The sequence below is a fragment of the Macaca fascicularis genome, chromosome 8, assembly GCF_037993035.2.
Source record: "Macaca fascicularis isolate 582-1 chromosome 8, T2T-MFA8v1.1".
NCBI classification, from domain to species: domain Eukaryota; kingdom Metazoa; phylum Chordata; class Mammalia; order Primates; family Cercopithecidae; genus Macaca; species Macaca fascicularis.
The window spans coordinates 115,166,865-115,187,876 of record NC_088382.1 but is presented as its reverse complement, the minus strand read 5'-3'; the positions used below and the strand labels follow the sequence as shown (position 1 = coordinate 115,187,876).

The 21,012-nt window shown below is 36.4% G+C and overlaps 1 protein-coding gene across 12 annotated transcripts in view; it reads right to left on the bottom strand.

The window, feature by feature from the left end:
- ZFPM2 (zinc finger protein, FOG family member 2) overlaps positions 1–21,012 on the bottom strand; it is a 503,820-nt gene that overhangs the window by 245,476 nt on the left and 237,332 nt on the right. For all 12 annotated transcript variants that reach the window (XM_073999280.1, XM_073999283.1, XM_005563905.5 and 9 more), the window contains one exon: positions 5,899–6,017. In XM_073999280.1, coding sequence (XP_073855381.1) covers positions 5,899–6,017 — 119 coding nt within the window. The remainder of the gene's footprint in view (positions 1–5,898; positions 6,018–21,012) is intronic.

The following is a 21,012-nucleotide window of genomic DNA, read 5'->3' as shown; positions in this document are numbered from 1 at the left end:
AAAGGAAGGGAAGCGGAGGTGTTAGTCCACCAACCTTCTGTCCATCATTGGTTGAGGATAATCTTTGGGAATAGGAAATCTCCAGCACTTGCAGTTTTCCCAGTTTACAGGGAGTTTGCTCTTAAGGCTGGAAAAAAGTGCTCAGGTAGAAAAGTCACAGGTGTGCCCACTGGGCAGCCTTTGCCTATGGAGGTGAATACTGGAGACATGGGTAGAGATATATATGCTACAGGATAGGTACGGTATGAAGCTTGAAGACTAGCAATGATTAAGATCAAAGATGAATACTGGAAAAGATAAAACTGCAAAGGAAGAAATGGAGGCAATTAATAATTCTAATTATGAGCAGGTAGATCGGGGACTTCTAGTTTTTTCCGTAATCACACTTCTAGAAAGATGACTATCTTAAAACTTTTAAGATGCAATTTAATACATGCATTATTTCATTTCTTAGGTCAACAAAATATCTATAGTGCCCTTTATATGTATATTTTATTTTTTTAAAAAATTCAGTATCACAAATACCCTGTGGGAAAATAATACAAGGTTTTGTTCTGCTTGAACAGAATAAAATGAGATTTCTCTATCAAATTTCATTTGTTGAATTTAACAGGTTGCGATGAGTTTACTACTATGTTGTAAGTAATCTGGGGCTTTCTATTTAATTAACTATGTATGTTGTATGATTCCAGTAGTTGACTGAATCCAATCAGAATAGTTAGCTATCAACAGCTGATATATTTAAAAGCAAGAGAAGGCAAACGCCATTTAAATTTCAGACACCCAACCTTCCAAGTAATCACTGTTGCTTGATACTTACTAAGTACTACCACATGGTAGCACAGCTGAGATTTCGTTTATTACAAGGATCTTTGTCCTTGGGAGAATATGAGGAAAAACTTCAAAGGTACGACATATAAATACAGACGTTCTAAAACCACATCCAAACCAGATATTGATCAGAACTTAAGGTAATTTTTAAAATTTCTTCCTTGTCAGTAGTCCTTTGATTTTTTTTCAATGAATAAAATTGCAAAACTTTCAAAAACACCAAGTTTGTGCTACTATGATAGCATTTAATATAAGTTATTTCTGAGATATGAGGTGAGATGCTGGAAAGAATGCTGGGCTCCCTCACTGGTAACAATTTTTCATAAGTATAAGGTCATACCTCAAAACACTGAAACTTGCAAGGTAGTGCAGACCTTTGGAGCCTGTGATGGTTCATTTTAATTGCCAACTCACAGGGTGTTTCTGAATGAAATTAACATTTAAATCAGTGAACTATGGATAAAAAAGACTGCCCTCCAAAATGTGAGTGGGTCTCACCCAATCAACTGAAAGCCTGAAGAGACCAAAAAGACTGGCTTCCCTATGGGCGAGGAAATATCCCAAAGACCGCTATCGAACTTTATCTGCACCACTGGCTCTCCCGGGTCTCTCACCTGACTGAATACTGCAGATTTTGTACTTCCCAACCATCATAACTGGACAAGCCAATTCCTTGTAATAAATCTCTGTCTATATACCTACACATCCTGTTGTTCTGTTTCTCTTGAGAATCCTAAGACAGAGACCTTGGCGGTCAAATTTAGGCATGTAAAATCCCCAAACACCAAGGTTTATAGTGTTACTTGTTTAATTTAAAGAGTGTTTTTCGCTTTAAAGTTGAAAGATTTCAATGGGTTCACTTCCACAGATTACTGACTAGTAATAGTAGTTGAAATTTGTGGATAACTCACATATGCTATCCCATTTAGTCCAAAATTCCTGTAAGCTAGGCATAATTATTATCATATCACAGAAAACATTTCTAAGACTGGAGCATGGGTTATGGAATCAGACCAAGTTGACCTTAGGCTAGTTATTTAACTTCCTAAAGTAGCAGTTTATGCCTCTGTAAGCAAGGAGATAAATATTATCTTCTCTTGCACTTGTGTAAGAAGTAAATATGCTATAAAACATGTAAAGCACTTTGACCAGTATCTGGCCCAATGAAAGTATTTACTATGCTGCTGTTGCTCTTATAAAACTTTTGAAACATGAAGTATCTACCAAGATAATAAGGTATGGACAAAAGATACTCTATTTCTATGTTCAGTGTGTTACATAATTCTAAGAATAACTTTTTGTCAAACCAATTTGTTTGGTGTTTCTGTGTTTTTAAAAATGTTCTATATACATCTAAATGCCTGGTCTGCAAAGCCTTCCTGCAGAAGGTGGCATATTGCTAATGTACTTGAAGATGGGGACTTGAAAGATATAAAAAGGATTTGACATCTGGCATGGCGACTCAATTAATTACTGTGTTGGATTAATTAGTGAGCCAAATCTCCCGAGCCAACACCATGAGTCTGAGCGGAGTAACATTACATCAGTTGGCGAATAAGCAATTTAAGAGAGTGCACTAATCCAAATTTGATTCAAGGTTGGGTAGGGAAGGGGTAGACTCTATATTTTATTATAAGGAATAGTTATGATATCAAATACATATTATAGTACTGTCCAAATTATGAAGAGGTAACAAAACTCCAGAAGTCTTTCAATTAATTTTTAACTGCTCAAGTTGTCTAATTACATAACAAATATTTTGCCCATCAAGGGAAAAAACAGGTATATTTCTAATTTTTGCATATTTCCTCCCAGAGATTTTTATAAATTTATGATTCATGTTAACAAATCATCAACAATTTTATCATGCTCAAATCATGTTACAGATGTTATACTGAGAAGGCAGTGTGGCAGAGTCTTTAAAAAAGGAGACTCTGGAATCAGAAGTGAGAATTTTTATTTTCTTATCTGTAAAATGTGATTTATGATAGAACCAAATTCACAGGTTTTTTGGAGGATTAAATGAACTAATCTATTTCCATTTTCCAGTCATATATGTTAACCAATTTGATGTACAGTAGTAACAGCAGTAGGAATAATAATACTAGTAGTATTTAATGATATAAATTCAGAAGTAAATTTTGGAAGAGGATGTTATTTCAAAAGAAAAACATTTGAAAATTTAGTGAGGCAACTAAATTTTAAAATCAGGAAAAATGCTGTATTTTAACTAAATAAAATAATTTGATATTTAAACCCTAAGACAAAAGAAGAAAACTGAAGTATTAAAATTGTTTTCTAAATAATCACCCATTACCCAATTGTTGATAATCTAGAGAGTATTCATACGTTTTAAATAGTATCAAAAATTCTGAAAATTTCATATATATAAACTCCTTTTTAAAAATTAAATATAGCATAAAATAGCTTTACAGTGATACAGAACTATTAAAACAGCAAAATGACATCAACTGTCTAAAAATCAGAAATTATTTCAATGAAAAATCAAACTTTCTCAGATAGGTTTATTTTCCATCCATCACGAATTAGCATATGGTAAAAATGTCATAAAACTACCATTCTGTATACATACAGAGAATAATAGCAAGATTAATCAAAATTAGCATGTAATAAATATATTCTTTTAATATAGTAAACTGAAAAATGTTCATCTCGCACATCAACTATAGCTGATACAGTGTAGGTACACTTTTGAAGAAATATCATTCAAATGATTAAAGGTTGCATTGGTATCTGATACACTGTGATAAATAAGATAAATATGATATAGCTTATGACGTTTAGTAAGCAATGCTAGAAGACAAATAGAAACTCCCAGATAAAATAAGTTCAGAATAGCATTTAATTCAACCTTTGATGTTTAGGCGATCCTTCCCTTGCCTTTCTTAACATTCATTAGCTTGAGACATGGACATAGTTAATACTGCTCTCTGAAAGGAATCAATAGAACAATCTGTTAATACAACTCAACCAACTGAGGCCTGCATTTTGTGGCTATATCACAAATCTCTTTTGAAGTAGCTGCACGGGTCCACCTAGAACAAATTGCCCAGATTATTAAACATTTGGTCTGGACTATAAAGTCAGCTTGTTTGGTCCTTAAATACATGTGAAAACCCCTATTTCATCCTTTTATGGATAAATACATGAATTTATAAAGTAATAAATGTACCCCTGGGATCTCATGCACTCTTTAAAAGTTTGGTAACACAAATATTTCCTATTTATTCTAATCATTACTTTTAGTTGAACCAACAACCTCTGTCACATCCACATGGCACTGAATAAACAGAGATCCACACGTATCAATTTCTTTCATGTAATTATTTGAAGAAGGGATTTCCTTCATGCAATAAATCAAAAAAGGAATGTAATGTTGTTGAACCCAGTACATCTGTCAAAACCAGTCTGGGAGTTTTTACATCCCCTTAGCATAGATAGAGTCCTTTAAAAGTCATAAGACTCTTCCTACATAAATGGCATTTAGAGAGAAGGACTTTCAGTGGAATAAATACTTATAAAATGTCTGGATTCTCTAAGGAATATTAAACATTTTTCTTCCCAAATTTCATCGCCTGTATTATCACTTGTTATAAGAGAGGTTTTCAGCTGTTGTTTTTCTTTTATGCCATGTGGTAGGCAGAATAGCTCCTTGCAAAGATGTTTACATCCTGACCTCTAGAACTTGTGAACATTCCTTTGCATGGCAAAGAGAAATTAAGGAAGCAAATAGAATGGAGGGTGTTAATCAGCTGACCTTAATAAAGAGAAATTAGCTTAGATGACCCAGGTGGACAGTGTAATCCTAAGTGTCCTTAAATGTGTAAGAGGGAAGCAGAAGAGTCAGAGATGGAATGTGGACGTGAGAAAGACTCCGTCAGACGCTGGTGGCTTTGAAGATGGAAGGGGGGCTATGAGGGAAGGGCCACTGGCAGCTCTCAGAAACTGGAAAAGGAAGAAAACAGATCCTCCCGTAAAGCATCTGAAAAGGAGCTCAGCCCTGTAGACACCTTGCTTTTAGCCCAGTGACACCCAATTTGAATTGCTGACTTCCATAACTGCAAGATAGTAAGTTTATGTTGTTTTAAGGCACAAAGTTTGTGGTGAGTTGCTGAGGCAGGAATAGCAAACTAATATATCCAATTAAGAAATAAAGTTTAAATGTAACCAAACTACCTACTTTTCCATTACATTTATTTATTTATTTATTATTTTGAGACGGAGTCTCGCTCTGTCACCCAGGCTGGAATGCAATGGCATTATCTCAGATCACTGCAGACTCTGCCTTCTGGGTTCAAGCGATTCTCCTGCCTCAGCCTCCTGAGTAGCTGGGACTACAGGCACCTGCTACCACGTCTGGCTAATTTTTTTGTGTGTATTTTTAGTAAAGATGGGGTTTTGCCAGGTTTGGCCAAGCTGGTCTCGAACTCCTGATCTCAAGTGACCCACCCGTCTCAGCCTCCCAAAGTGCTGGGATTACAGGCGTGAGCCACTGTGCCCGGTCTCCATTACTTTTAAAACATCTAATTAATCAATAATCCACATAATCACACCAAGAGATAGACTTTCTGTTCTCAGAACTTTTACAAAAACACTGAACAACAAAAGTTATAATGCCGATCATTCATCCCTGCTTTTAAAGGTACAAACAGTATTACCAAGGAAAAACATAGTTGTTTATTTCTTGTTCTTCAGGTAAACCTGTAATGGATGACAATTTGTGTCATCTGAAAAATAAAGGCAATTTTATATATTATTAAATGTGAACAGTCTTAGTCTGGCTAAGCAGATAAAGCAATAACCTTATATATTACCTTACTAGCCACAATTTAATATGAGTAACCTGTTTCTGTATAAATTCTGTATATATTACTGTCAGACACAAACCACTTGAAAAGTATCCAAGTTTTGCCATCCATGAAAAAGAAAAAACAAATGGTTATTTTTAGTGATTTCACTGGAAAGCAAGCAGAGATAATTTCTGAGCTATGACAAAATATTAACCATTCATGACAAAATATTAACCATCTCAGAATATCCACATACCAAAGAATTATTATTCAAGTCCATCTTCCCAGGAAACGGCCCCCAGGTTGTTCCCACCGGAAGTTGCTGTCGACTCTGAATTTTTCGTTCCCCATCTTTCTGAAACACCTCCAGCTCTCCTGCAGACAATGAAACAGAAGTGTTCAGAATACTTCCACTTGTACTTTAACAGCAGCCACCTCCTCTTTTTGTGTGTTTGCTTTACACACATGATATTCTCAGGATTCATATAAAGAGAATTAATTACGCTTGTCTGAAAAACAACTCATCTTATCCTAAGAGGAAAATAAAAGTTGTCCTTATAATTGTATTCAAATTTAGTTCAATTTCTTCCTTTCAGCTTTTCACACACATCATCTACTGAAGTCAATTTTTTTTAGTTAAGTCTTTTAGAACCAGAAACAATAACACTCCCTTAGAAAGCACTGATCTAATGACAAAACAGATAGACAAGAAACAGTAGGACAATCATTTTGCGTTAAAATTCTTGTATTTATTCAAGACTCTCGAACAACAATATCTGGAGAGTTTTTTAAGTACTTGGTAATTTTCTGAAATTACTACCAGTTTCAATAGGTAACATGGCTATGTGTACAATATATAGCAAGGCATGTTTTTCAAATAAAAAATGTTTAGATGAAGTTTTTACTTGTTTTTCTGTATTTGGTATACTGAATAGAATTCTATTGTACCAAAAGAGTTTGAACAAAAACACTTTAGAAATAAGCAGTTTTGGAAGGTCTTCTTCCTTTCATTTACTCCAGAGTAATATTTTGGAATCTATAAAGGGAAATAGGAAGTAAAGACAGTATACACACTTGCATAAAGTAGGAATTCATTAAATGCTTGCTTAAGAAATAAACGAATGGAGTAATATACAAACAAATAAAAGAAGGCCTCAATATGTCAAAAAAAAAAAAAAGGCCAATTAGGTTAAATGTTGTTTAAGATAGGTAGAAAAAAAAATCACAATCAGGACTTGTAGCCTCTCTTTGAAATAATTAAATCTAGGATATTTATTCCCCAAAGAGTATTACCATGCCATATCACCATACTGAAATGTTTATATTTTAAAGATTTTATCTCAGTAACCTAAATTCGTTGTTTATTAATGTTATTTCTTTTCAGCCTGATCAACAGCAGACATGAGAATGGGAAGGAATGAAATAGGAAGAAATATTATGTTGGTGCAAAACTATGGCAAAAACCACCATTACTTTTGCATCAATTTTAATGTCAATGAAAATCCATATAGAATAGAAAGCTGAGAAAAATAGAATAGAATATATTCAGTACTTATATTTTCTTTTTCTTTCTTTTTTTTTTTTTTTGTGAGATAGAGTTTCGCTCCTGTTGCCCAGGTTGCCTCTCATGTTCAAGAGATGCTCCTGCCTCAGCCTGCCAGGTAGCTGAGATTACAGGCAAGCACCACCAGGTCCGGCTAATTTCACATTTTTAGTAGAGATGGAGTTTCATCATGTTGGTCAGGTTGGTCTCGAACTCCTGACCTCAGGTGATCCACCCTCCTCGGCTTCCCAAAGTGCTGGAATTACAGGCGTGAGCCACCGCACCTGGCCTAGTAATTACATTTTCTAAATGCTATATGTCATGACAGGTAACATATGAAATTGTTGCCTTAATCTGGCTTTAGCTTCTCTTCAAGTAAGTAGCTATCTTTAAATACACAGATTCAATCTTGAGGTTTTTTTTAAAAGAAACACTGTCAGCCTGAGTTCAATTCTATCTCTTCTTTACTTCTCTATTTAGTGTCACCTCCTTTTAATAGGTTAAATACCAGACATTATTTTTCATGTTTTCATTATTGCTTATCCTGAAAACCAAAACTAAAGTATATAAACTACAATCAACTAAAATATTTCGGTAATGGTTAAATTGTGTCCATGGTAAAATTTAAATTTATCTATATCTGAGCAATAAAGATGCAATGTTCATAAAAATGTCATGTTCCCAGTCAAAAATTTAAATTCAAGGACAACACTTCCATTCGCCTTTCTTCTCACACTCTCTTTCTTTACCACTTGAAAAATACACTGAAAATGGAAGAACACATTACATTCAGACAAACAAACATTCTCCAACGTTTGAAATTCTGGTATATCAATAGCTAATGATGATCAGCAGTGAGGAAAATGAGCCCAGAAAGATTCAATAAATCTGAACGTCTGAAAGATATAAATAGAATACGTATAGGAAATAACACATTAATGCCTAAGTACTAGATCCTGATGCTTACTCAGTGTTCAGAAACTATGGAAAGACAATAATTTGTTTTCTGTATACAGAATAACAAATCCATGTATGAGATTTTCCTCTGAAAATGTTTTTCATCTTTGTGCAATCTTTTTGATTAATGTATTGGAATCAGAGACCCTTTATAGAAACACCCTCAGAGACAGAGCACAAAGATAACAATCTACTCTGATGTCAGAGAGGAACCAGTGGGACAACACGACTTAATATATGCATATTCACATTCTTTATTGAAATATTTAGGATAATTTTCTTATTTGAAAATAAACTGTTTAATTTCTATCGGCTAGGGGTTCTCAGTATTATTTTCAACCATACGTATTTACATTTAAAACAGTTTATTTACAATTTACCATTTAAAATAAAATACATTTCAATCTCTCAGCTAAATACAAGTTAAAAAATCTTCTTTTCTACATAAAAATATACCCAAATAATTTGCTTCTTTTTACACACTAAAAAACCAGTCATGTCACATTTAAGTGATACCAGAGGAATCATGAGAATCTTTGAAAATCCTTTAAAAAAGTAATTCATCCTCTCTTTCTGCCACTGACATATTTCATTTGAAAAGGGTTCAGACTCAGTCAAACAGTGACTCCTTATCTATACCTGTGGATTTACAAGCAGCTCTGTCTTTTAATGGATTAAGAACTACAAACTTGGGGCAGATCATAAAGTGATATCCAAATGTCTCCAAAGTTTCTGAAGTGTCTTTGATTATCCATTAAAATTTTAAGCAGACCAAAAATACTTTTACAAGCTCTTAAAAGATGGCTACAACAGAAAGTCCAGTAACTGCTCAAATTATCAAGTCAATCTTTTCAACTTTACTAGACAAGCAAGAATACCCCCATCTCCTTTCTTGCTTGCCAACAAGTTATTTCAGGATTTAGAAAAAACCTTTCTGATGCTGAAATAGTTAAATAAAAACATTTATTCACAATAGCATTTCTAAAAACTACAAGCATAGTGCAAATAATTAGCATGTATATTCTACCAAGGTTACATAGCTTAATGATAGCAAAAGAAATAAAACACTGTATAAAGAGAAGTTATATTTAACTTACATATTGCTTAAGAGTACGATATTTTATTTTTTCCAAAAATTAACAGGTTTCATGAAATAAAGAAAAGATTACTGCACTAAAAGTAAGAAGATTAATTTTTATACTTATTCTGTTCAATAACCAGCTGAACGGCCTCAAATAAGTTATATCTTTTCTGAGTCTTTGGTTTGTCATTGTTAAAAGAGTGGTTTGCACTCACAACTCGCTAAGGTGTTTTTCAACACTGACAGTCCATGATAGCAATTTTCCTTCCCTAGATACAATATATTATGAGAATTAGAAGGGCACTGGGCTGGTGGGCCAGAGACTTAGGTCCTCAAACCATTTTATCCAAGGATAGATGTTTGACTTGAAAAGATTAGATATTCTGAAATAAGATGGAAAAGCTCCAATTCTTATTTGATTTGTTTATTTATTCCTTTATGCCTCATTCATTTGTTTATTCATTCATTTATTCTATAAACATTTATTGGGTATCTACTAAGTATCAGACAGTGTGTTAGGCCAAAGAATAAAGCAACAAACAAAACAAGCCTGAACCTGGATGAATTCCATGAAATAAAATCCATATGGCTTGGGAAGTAAAAGTCATAGAACTTAGTGATTGTTTAGATTTTAGGACTTAGGGCAGAGAGAATCCTAGAATGTTACGCAAGTATCTCACTTAGGTACATGGGCCAACGGCCATGTTCCTGTTAAGATAGAAGAACACAGAAAGAAAAACAAGAATTAAGAGTAAAATAATGAGTTATAGTTTGGTAATGTTGATATTGAAGTAGCTATAAAGAAGGCAATAGGTGACCAGGTGCGGTGGCTCACGCCTGTAATCCCAACACTTCGGGAAGCCGAGACGGGCGGATCACAAGGTCAGGAGATTGAGACCATCCTGGCTAACATGGTGAAACCTGAAGTCCCAGCTACTTGGGAGGCTGAGGCAGAAGAATGGCATGAACCCAGGAGGCGGAGCTTGCAGTGAGCTGAGATAGCGCCACTGCACTCCAGCCTGGGGGACAGAGCAAGACTCCGTCTCAAAAAAAAAAAAAAGAAGGCAATAGGTGATTTTAGGTAGGCAAGTATAGGCCTGGGGCCCAGACGCAAGGTCTTAACTAGAAGCAAGGTCTTGGCATTTATTCAGAAATTAAAAAAACACCTTGTATATGGTAATACAAGCCATAGGATTAAAGAGTATATCATGATAAATAAGAAGACCTAGGACAGAATTCTAAAGACCTTCAAAGGCATAGTGATGAAGGAATAGGCATAGAAACTTTAGGAGAACTGGCAAGAGTCATAGAAAAGAAATTGGATATAGTACCATAGACACCAGGGGGTTGATTGAGAATATGAAGGAGAGGGGAATCAATCAAGGAATCTGAAAATTTATGCAAGTAAGAAAAGAACTGGAGGCCAGGCATGGTGGCTCATGCCTGTAATACTAGCACTTTGGGAGGCTGAGGTGATTGGATCACCAGCTTGAGACCAGCTTGGTCAACATGGTGAAACCTCCTCTGTATTAAAACTGCAAATATTAGCTGGGCGTGGTGGTGCATGTCTGCAATCCCAGCTACTCGGGAGGCTGAGGCAAAAGAACTGCTTGAATATGGGAGGCAGAGGTTGCAGTGAGCCAAGATTGTGCCACTGCACTCCAGCCTGGGTGACAGAGCAAGACTCTGTTGAAGGAAGAAAGAGGAAGGAAAGAAGGAAGGAAGGAAGGAAGGAAGGAAGGAAGGAAGGAAGGAAGGAAGGAAGGAAGGAAGGAAGGAAGGAAGGAAGGAAGATTGGAAGGAAAATTGGAAGGAAAAGGGGAAGGGGAAGGGAATAACTGGAAAGATTCCTTTGGATGAGATGGCGATCACAGGTATTTGGAGTGAAAGGAGTTTTGTAAAATGGTAGACCAGGATACATGCTGGAATGGGTTCACAATTGAATGAGAGAAGAGTAACTGTAATAAGCCATGGGATCCTTAGCAAGTTACCTAACCCTTTGAACTTCAGTTTCTGCATGCAAAGTAGGAACTGCAATAGCTTTCTAAAACGGCTGCTGTGAGGATTAACAATATGCAAAGTATCTGATAAATATTTACTACTTCACCAAAAAGAAATTGAAGAATTCTAAGAGCATGTCCATATACTTCCATCATCACATCCAACCATTCATTGATGTCTGCCTGTGGTCACATTCCCTCTTTGTCACCTTTATCCAAATCACTCCTCATATCCTGACTTATTTTCTTTTCCATTGGCTGTTGGATTCACCCTTCTTATCAGCATTTTTAAGGTTTTAATCAACTCAGATGAAGACAACCCACCAGCCTCAATTGATTCTACAGCTCCAATTCAGGTTCCAAATCTCTGCCAGGATAAACTTATTAAAACTCCACTTTCATCATGTTACCCATTTATGCAAGTTCCTTCACTAGCTACTTCTTGGCCATCCCAAACTGAACATATCTGCCTGAATTTTAATACCATCCACACCGCTCCACAATATTTGCCTAACTCTTGTGTTCTACTGCTCTCCCAAATGTGTTCTTCCCTCCAGTCAAAAGAGCCTTCTTCCCCATCCACTCCTCCTCATCTCCAGTTTAGCTCCCCCATAACTTTCTGAGAATGGTTCCTGCTATCTGGCAGACACACCCTATTCCTGCCTGCCTTAATAGACCCTTTTAATGTTGCAAGGTCAAGCCCAAAGCTATTCTCCTTCATGCAGCTTCTCTGAATTCTAGAGAAAACCTAAATTTTCTTCCCTAATATTCCCATTGCATTTATAGTCCAATATCACACAGTTTTGCATTAAATTATCCCCTAGTAGGTTTCTCCTTGATAATGTATTTCACCTCAACAGAAACATAAACATTTTAATCTACAAATTTCTTTAAAAATTCTTTTATTCCCTGGTAATTAATAGAGTTTGTGACAGATGATATTTGAAAAATACAAATGGAACACAATTGATGGGATGAAAATTTTGATGATCCAATGTATCTCAATTTCAGTATAGTTGAAGTTGATTTCTGGAGACAAAAGAGAGTTGTCTTAATATGTATCTGCTCTTTGTATTACAATAAGCATCCATTTCACTTGTTCAACCTTCTATGTAATACGTTCACATACATTACCTCATCTGTAGAATATGGAGCGGGATGAAAAAATAAAAAATGTTCTTCTCTGCCCAGTTCATATTTTTGCAGCTATTCTTCAAAAAGAAGCCTGATTTTTTAACATGCTGGGTAAGTTCACAGAAAATATTTGAGACACATAGGACGGACTAATCAATTTTGGTAAAAGATAATATTGTTAGTGCTCAGGGCTGTTTCTCTTATCTTCTTGATAATGCATACTTTTAAAAGTCTGTGATTACTCAAAGACTTATGATAGCTTCACTTAAAAAAAAAGGCCCTAAGTCAGAAATCACTACCAAACATCCCACAGCTTTTTAAAAATATCAACCCACTTTTTGGCCTAAATAAAAGAAATTCACTGGTGGAGAGAAATACTTAAAATCACCAGAGATGCCCTCAAATACTTTTTCTTTGAAAGTGCTATCAAGACATTGTATTTTTTTAATATGGTCTTTTTGATGCCTCTTTAGAAAGCAAAGGATATGAACATAGTAGCACACCAAAGGGGAACAGACAGATGTGAGTTTTTTAGAATAGTTATCAGCAATCATGCTTCACCTGAATTCAGCATTAAGTTGATGATATAAACATATAAGGTATTTACAGAACATCCCTTAACTCAAGGCTCAGATTTCATAGGACATAGTTGCAAGTAAATGAGACGACAGAAGATCATATTGCATTAGCTGAAAGTACAATTCTGGTAGGTTTGAACTTGGTTTTAAATATATAACCAAATTTTAAAGCAGATCACATGAATTAGCTCATAATATTTATCAGACCATACTATAGCAGAAGGCTATAGTGTCAGAACCCATATTTATATTTTCTTCATGGTTGGAAGACATTATACATCATGGTATCAAACATGGACAGCCCCGAAGTCATGCTGAGTTCAAAAAGCACTCAAAGATTCTAAAAATCTCCAAACATTTTCAAAGTCAGCCAAGGTGGCTGAAGTATGGCAGAGCTCTTGCTATTTTATGGTTTAACCATTTGACAGCTGCCTGCTACACACATAAGAGGGTTAGATCATTTCACTGCTGATTATCTTCACAGCCAAACTGCAGTCTTGCCACTGTGTGCTTCCTCAGGCGTTAATAACCACGTTTCATCTGCATTTTGAGACAAATAGCACCATTTATATTATGCTATATTGATCCATTTCTAAGTATGTTTTGGCTCAGGAAATGATTGTTCTTGGTTGGTGACTACAAATTGCCTTATAGAGATACTTTTTCTAATTTTCCTTCTCCATGTTTGAGTCATACAGTCACAACACATACTAAACTACAGTTTTGTACATAAACTTGAAATACGATGTTCCCTATTCAAGTACTCCAGTCAAACCCTGATAAATCAGGCTGGCCATGCAGTGATCTTATCCCTTCTGACTCTTTAATAAATCGAACCTTGTAAGTTCCTACTGTTGGAAGTTGTCACTAAATGAAATTGTGACCTTATCCGGCGCATGAACTTATCCTGCTGACAACTACATTTATTGTGTGGATAAGAAAGGAAAAAAAGAAAAAGGGAATAAAGAAAAAATGAGATATTTGATAATTCTGATCTTAGCCATATGTAACTCTAACAGATGGGATCTTTTTGATGTTCCATTAATGATTTGCCAAAGATGAGTCTCTCCTTAGAGAAAAATGCTCACCCTAGGTAAGTGCTGGGGGCACTGCAGATGGTATTGAAAGAGCATGAGGAGGTACTGGGTGACAGCAGCGAATCAGAAGCTATTAGTCCAACACAAAGAGCACTGAATTAGCTTGTAATTGCACTGGAAAAGATAACATAATGGTGGTGGCAAAATAGAAACATTCCCTTTTCATGCAACGAATTCAGTACCTAAAAACTCTAACACAACACACTGGAATGGTCTAAAACCTACAGTAAAATTACTGTATTTCTCAAAAATGCAAAATGCTCTCTTTGGCTATAGTTCCTAAAAAGTCATAGAAATCAATGTGCACAGCATCATATAAGAAGCAAATTTACATTTGTATGCTACCAAACATTGACATATATTACAAACTCAGGAACTTTTTACCTTATTATTCTGGTTGGTCTTAAGGATTCATTCTGAGACAGGTTATTCTTTCTATCTTAAGGCCCACTGAAACTTTCCAATTGTCATTTTCATTATAGAGAAATAGAGGAGATGAAATATGTGGGTAGGTACTAATATTATTGGTAATGAAACAGAAAATTCTAAGCGTTTTTAAAAACAACACCATGGGCCGGGTACGATGGCTCACGTCTGTAATCCCAGCAATTTGGGAGGCCAAGGAGGGTGGATTGCTTGAGCTCAGGAGTCCGAGACTAGCCCCGGCAACATGGCAAAACCCTGTCTTTACAAAAAAAATAGAAAAATTAGCCAGGTTGGGGGCATGAGCCTGTAGTCCCAACTACTCAGGAGGCTAAAGAGGGAGGATTGCTTGAGCCCTGGGAGGTCAAGGACTACAGGTGTGTCACTGCACTCCAGTCTGGGTGACAGAGTCAGATCCATTTTGGCTTCATCCCTGGGATGCAAGGGCGGTTCAACATAGCAAATCAATAAATGTAATCCAACATATAAACAGAACCAAAGACAAAAACCACATGATTATTTCAATAGATGCAGAAAAGGCCTTTGACAAAATTCAACAGCCCTTCAGGCTAAAAACTCTCAATAAACTAGGTATTGATGGGACATATCTCAAAATAATAAGAGCTATTTATGACAAACCCACAGCCTATATCATACTGAATGGGCAAAAACTGGAAGCATTTCCTTTGAAAACCAGCACAAGACAGGGATGCCCTCTCTCACCACTCCTGTTCAACATGGTGTTGGAAGTTCTCGCCAGGGCCATCAGGCAAGAGAAAGAAATAAAAGGTATTCAATTAGCAAAAGAGGAAGTCAAATTGCCCCTGTTCGCAGATGACATGATTGTATATTTAGAAAACTCCATCGTCACAGCCCAAAATCTCCTTAAGCTGATAAGCAACTTCAGCAAAGTCTCAGGATACAAAATCGATGTGCAAAAATCACAAGCATTCCTATATACCAATAACAGACAGAGAGCCAAATCATGAGTGAACTCCCATTCATGATTGCTTCAAAGAGAATAAAATACCTAGGAATCCAACTTACAAAGGATGGAAAGGACCTCTTCAAGGAGAACTACAAACCACTGCTCAGGGAAATAAAAGAGGACACAAACAATGGAATAACATTCCATGCTCAAGAATAGGAAGAATCAATATTGTGAAAATGGCCATACTGGCCAAGGTAATTTTTACACTGAATGCCATCCCCATCAAGCTACCAATCAGTTTCTTCACAGAATTGGAAAAAACTACTTTAAAGTTCATATGGAACCAAAAAACAGCCCGCATTGCCAAGACAATCCTAAGCCAAAAGAACAAAGCTGGAGGCATCACACTACCTGACTTCAAATTATACTACAAGTCTACAGTAACCAAAACAGCATGCTACTGGTACCAAAACAGAGATATAGACAAATTGAACAGAATAGAGCCCTTGGAAATAATACCACACATCTACAACCATCTGATCTTTGACAAACCTGACAAAAACAAGAAATGGGGAAAAGATTCCTTATTCAATAAATGGTGCTGGGAAAACTGGCTAGCCATATGTAGAAAGCTGAAACTGGATCCTTTCCTTACACCTTATACAAAAATCAATTCAAGATGGATTAGAGACTTAAATGTTAGACCTAAAACCATAAAAACCCTAGAAGAAAATCTAGGCAACACCATTCAGGACATAGGCATGGGCAAGGACTTCATGTCTAAAACATCAAAAGCAATGGCAACAAAAGCCAAAATTGATAAATGGGATCTAATTAAACTAAAGAGCTTCTGCACAGCAAAAGAAACTACCATCAGAGTGAACAGGCAACCTACAGAATGGGAGAAGATTTTTACAATCTACCCATCTGACAAAGGGCTAATATCCAGAATCTACAAAAAACTCAAATAAATTTACAAAAAAAAAAAAAAAATCAAACAACCCCATCAAAAAGTGGGTGAAGGATATTAATAGATACTTCTCAAAAGAAGACATTTATGCAGCCAACAGACACATGAAAAAATGCTCATCATCACTGACCATTAGAGAAATGGAAATCAAAACCACAATGAGATACCATCTCACACCAGTTAGAATGGCGATCATTAAAAAGTCAGAAAACAACAGGTGCTGGAGAGGATGTGGAGAAATAGGAACACTTTTACACTGGTGGTGGGATTGTAAACTAGTTCAACCATTGTGGAAAACAGTGTGGCGATTCCTCAAGGATCTAGAACTAGAAATACCATTTGACCCGGCCATCCCATTACTGGGCATATACCCAAAGGATTATAAATCATGCTGCCATAAAGACACATGCACACGTATGTTTATTGTGGCACTATTCACAACAGCAAAGACTTGGAACCAACCCAAATGTCCATCAATGATAGACTGGATTAAGAAAATGTGGCACATATACACCATGGAATACTATGCAGCCATAAAAAGGGATGAGTTCATGTCCTTTATAGGGACATGGATGAAGCTGGAAACCATCATTCTGAGCAAACTATCGCAAGGACAGAAAACCAAACACTGCATGTTCTCACTCATAGGTGGGAATTGAATAATAAGAACACATGGACACAGGGTGGGGAACATCACACACTGGGGCCTGCCAGGGGGTGGGGGAAGGGGGTAGGGATAGCATTAGGAGATATACCTAATGTAAATGACGAGTTAATGGGTACAGCACACCAACATGGCACATGTATACATACGTAACAAACCTGCACGTTGTGCACATGTACCCTAGAACTTAAAGTAAAATAATAAGAAAAAGTAAAAAATAAAAATAAATTTAAAACCCTGAGAAAACCACCATGAAATACTAGAAAACCTTCACTTATATCGTTGCATACAAAATAAGCTTTATATTCAGAGGCCGTGTTCAAGGTTGGGAGAAAGAAATTGCCGTATTTTGCCCTTTGCTCTATAGTCTATTTATATGAACAAAGAAACAGCTCATCCCAGGTGTCTGAAAATATTCACCTGAACTGTGACTAGCTCTTGGAAATGTTCGGAAAAGTCATTAGAAGGTGTAGCTGTGGTCGTTGGAGGCTTTTCAGCTGCTGGAAGTTGAGTGGGAGGGAGCAGGTCGCCACTCTTTCGCTCAAGAAACCTGGCACAGTGTGCTTCTTTGCTGCCAGAAACCCTCCCTGACCTTCTAAACAACATTCCGTGTCACAGCTGACCTGATACCACTTCCTGATCCAAATGTGAAGAAACAGAGGGAGGTTATGTTTTGGGAGCTCCGGTTAGGGGGGAATCATCTTGGAAGAGGACTTGGCTAGCAGGCACAGGAAACAGCAGTAGGATGTGCAGCAGCTAAAAGTCAGTCTACCAGCAGGAGGGCCACAGAAAGGTCAGTCCACGAAGAGTACAGGTCAGAGAAGGTGTGTTTTTCTCCAGGAGGAAAAACTCCAAAGAAGAAACAGGATAAAAATCAACTATTGATCTTGTCCGATGACAAGATAGGAAGAAATAATTTTTAAAGAATACAGTATAGAACATCAATAGAACTCACTGATATTTATGGCTCTAAATTTAGTCAATCGACGTCATTTATTTATTTATTTAGTCAACATATAGTCTGTTAAAACTGCCTGCTTTTCATAGGCTGCAGTCATTAATTTAGAAGAAGATAATTCACTTATAAGAGAACTTATCACAAGTTATTGCTGATATTTAACAATCACATATACTTGTTTGTTTGTAGATGTGCTAGATCCTGTGTTAGCTTGATATCTATAACAAACCAAGATATGGTCATGTATTGTAACATGATGAGATGGTATAGTTGGAGATGAAAGGAAATATACTGATAAGCTTTGACAGGTAAATATTGTTAGACTTCAGTTGTGATTAGAATGAGTTTTGCCTGGAAGTAAAGATCTTCAGGAGGCTCCAGTTGGGACTGAAGAGGTGATTTTTTAGGTAACAATATTATAAAACCAAAGAATGGCAGAATGATTTGACAGATGAATAAATGACAAGGGAAAAATAAAAGCATTACTTTGAAAGCTTTCAGTCTAACCCAGGGAGCTAATAGTACACTGTGAGGTAGTCTCTAGAACTAATAGAAATGTTCAGAAGACTGGTCTGAAGTAGAATTCCATTACAGATTTTTAAATTTTTATTCAGAGAACAAGTATAACAAGTATCATGTGTCTTTAAAAAGAGTTTGTTAAAAAATAGAGTGGAAAACAGAACCATAAAGAAATAAAAATGTAACATATAAACAATGAATATAGACCCTAGGATACTTGAGTTCATGGCTAATACTACTGCCAGCGCACCTCATATAATATCTAAATATGTTATGAAACTGTGATGTGGATCCCAAAATTTAGGAGAATAAGTCCTATGCAGTACTAAACATTAAAGTGTTAACTGTGTCATGCACTAAATTCTCTTACAGGTGGCATCTTCAATAAACATACTATGCATTTATTTAGTTTGAAAATGCCTTAGTCGATAGAAAGATCTAACTTATAGGCTATAATTTGGCACAAAGTTGCTTATTTCTACAGTTTGAACTTACATTGTTGAAAATATTATTGATTTCAGAAAATAATTCCAAAAGTATCATTTCTAAAGCTGAAGAACGCTGCAGCCATTTCCTGGTCATTCCGGAGTGTTTGACTAACAATCGCATTTCTTCACAGTTGCATATATTCTTACGTTACACATAACTGATGAGAAGAAAAGCAGACTCGTTGACACTCTGTGTTTTGAGTGCAGTACATACTCAGTCTTGCTGTGTTCTGAAGGCTTCAGCTGTGTGGTGTATTTCTTGAAGTACCCATCATGAGTGTTTTGTTTCAACCCAGCTATCCTTTGAAGACTATCTGCCATTCTCCAGTGAATACTTCCCTAATTCACACAGCCTCTCCTTTGTCAGAAGTTCAGAGGTGATTGCTCCTGTTGAATTCCCAAAGTATGTGATTTTTAACTCTAATACATTTCATCACTTTCTTCCTTATAAGAGTGATTTGTATGTATTTTCTGTCTCCCTACATGCAACTTTCTAGATATCTCTACAATGCTTTGTACCTGGTAGGGCTACAGAAAGTAAAAAGAGTAGGTATAATTTTTTTCATCATATTGATTGGGCTAGGGCTCAAAGCTAAAATGACTGATTTAAGTTACAAAATTAGTAGTGATACCAGGACTCCAATTCTGGTTTTCTGACCCTTTCATATTTTATCAGACTGCCTCTTTCAAAAAAATGTAACAACTTAACTAGGTGGAAGGATTGACCTCAAACCCAGTATCATATCAGCATCCATTAGAGTGGATTCATTTATAAGATTAGCTGCCAGTCAATTTGGAAAGCAGAATGTGAGTGCCTGAAGAACGGGGCCACAGGGTGAGTTTTGAAGGAGGTAAGGTGGTAGGAAAGATTAAACAAACAAAACACTGTGTAAGCATCACAGGGCTCAGGGTGGCAAGCTTACGATGTGAGTGTCGGAGTTCACAAAACATTTTACATTTCTGTCCCAAAAATTTCAGAAAGAAGAAAGCTATAAGATTCATTGATTTAAGACAATGGAGTCCCCTCTCTCCACGTTATAATCAGACTTTTAATGTTGTATATTAGTATATTTAATAACTAAATATTTTCTCTGAAGAATAAGCACTAACTGACATTATATTATGCCATTACTAGCATAAGATATGATACATTTAGGCTGGGTGCAATGGCTCATGTCTATAATCCCAGCACTTTGGGAGGCCAAGGCAGGAGAATTGTGTGAGCCCAGGAGTTTGAGACCAGCATGGTCACATAGCAAGACTGTATCTCTACAAAAAAAAAATAATAATAATAATAATACAAAAAATTAGCCAGACGTGGTGGCTTGTGCCTGTGGTCCCTGCTACTCAGGAAGTTGAGATTGGGGGATTGCTTAAGCCCAGGAGTTGGAGGCTACAGTGAACGGTGACTGTGCCACTGCCCTTCAGTCTGGAAAACAGAGTGAGCCCCAGTCTCAATTAAAGAAAAAAAAAGAAGAAAGAGATAGAGGAAGGAAGGAAGAAGGAAGGAAGGGAGGGAGGGAGGGAGGGAGGGAGGGAAGATTTGTGAGCTTTGCTTCCTAAGAATACCAAGTGTAAAGGACACCAAAACCATTCCCCATCTTTTCATTTACATTGATAGCATTTTCTCCAGAAATGACCTGATGCAAAATTGTACGTAGCTATTGCAAACTAGAAAATCTCATGCCCTCACTGTCTTCAAGTTGTAAAATATGTCTATATCACACATTCAGCATGCCCAGTAAATTAACTATAAATGTGTTCCATATATATGTTATTCTTCCTCTCTGTCTTCTCCTCTCCTTTCTCTCACTTTCCTTGGATCTTTCCCTTTCCAACATGAATATGGAGTATAGAGATGGCAGATTTTGAAGAAGTAAAGGAGGAGGAAAGGAAGGCAGGCAGGCTGATATTATCACTCATGAGCGTAGTTTCTTGCTGTGGAGTGGTCCTAACAGAGAATCCTTACATATGCTTATTTGGGGTGTGATCAACGGATCTACAATAGCCCACCATGTATCAGACTT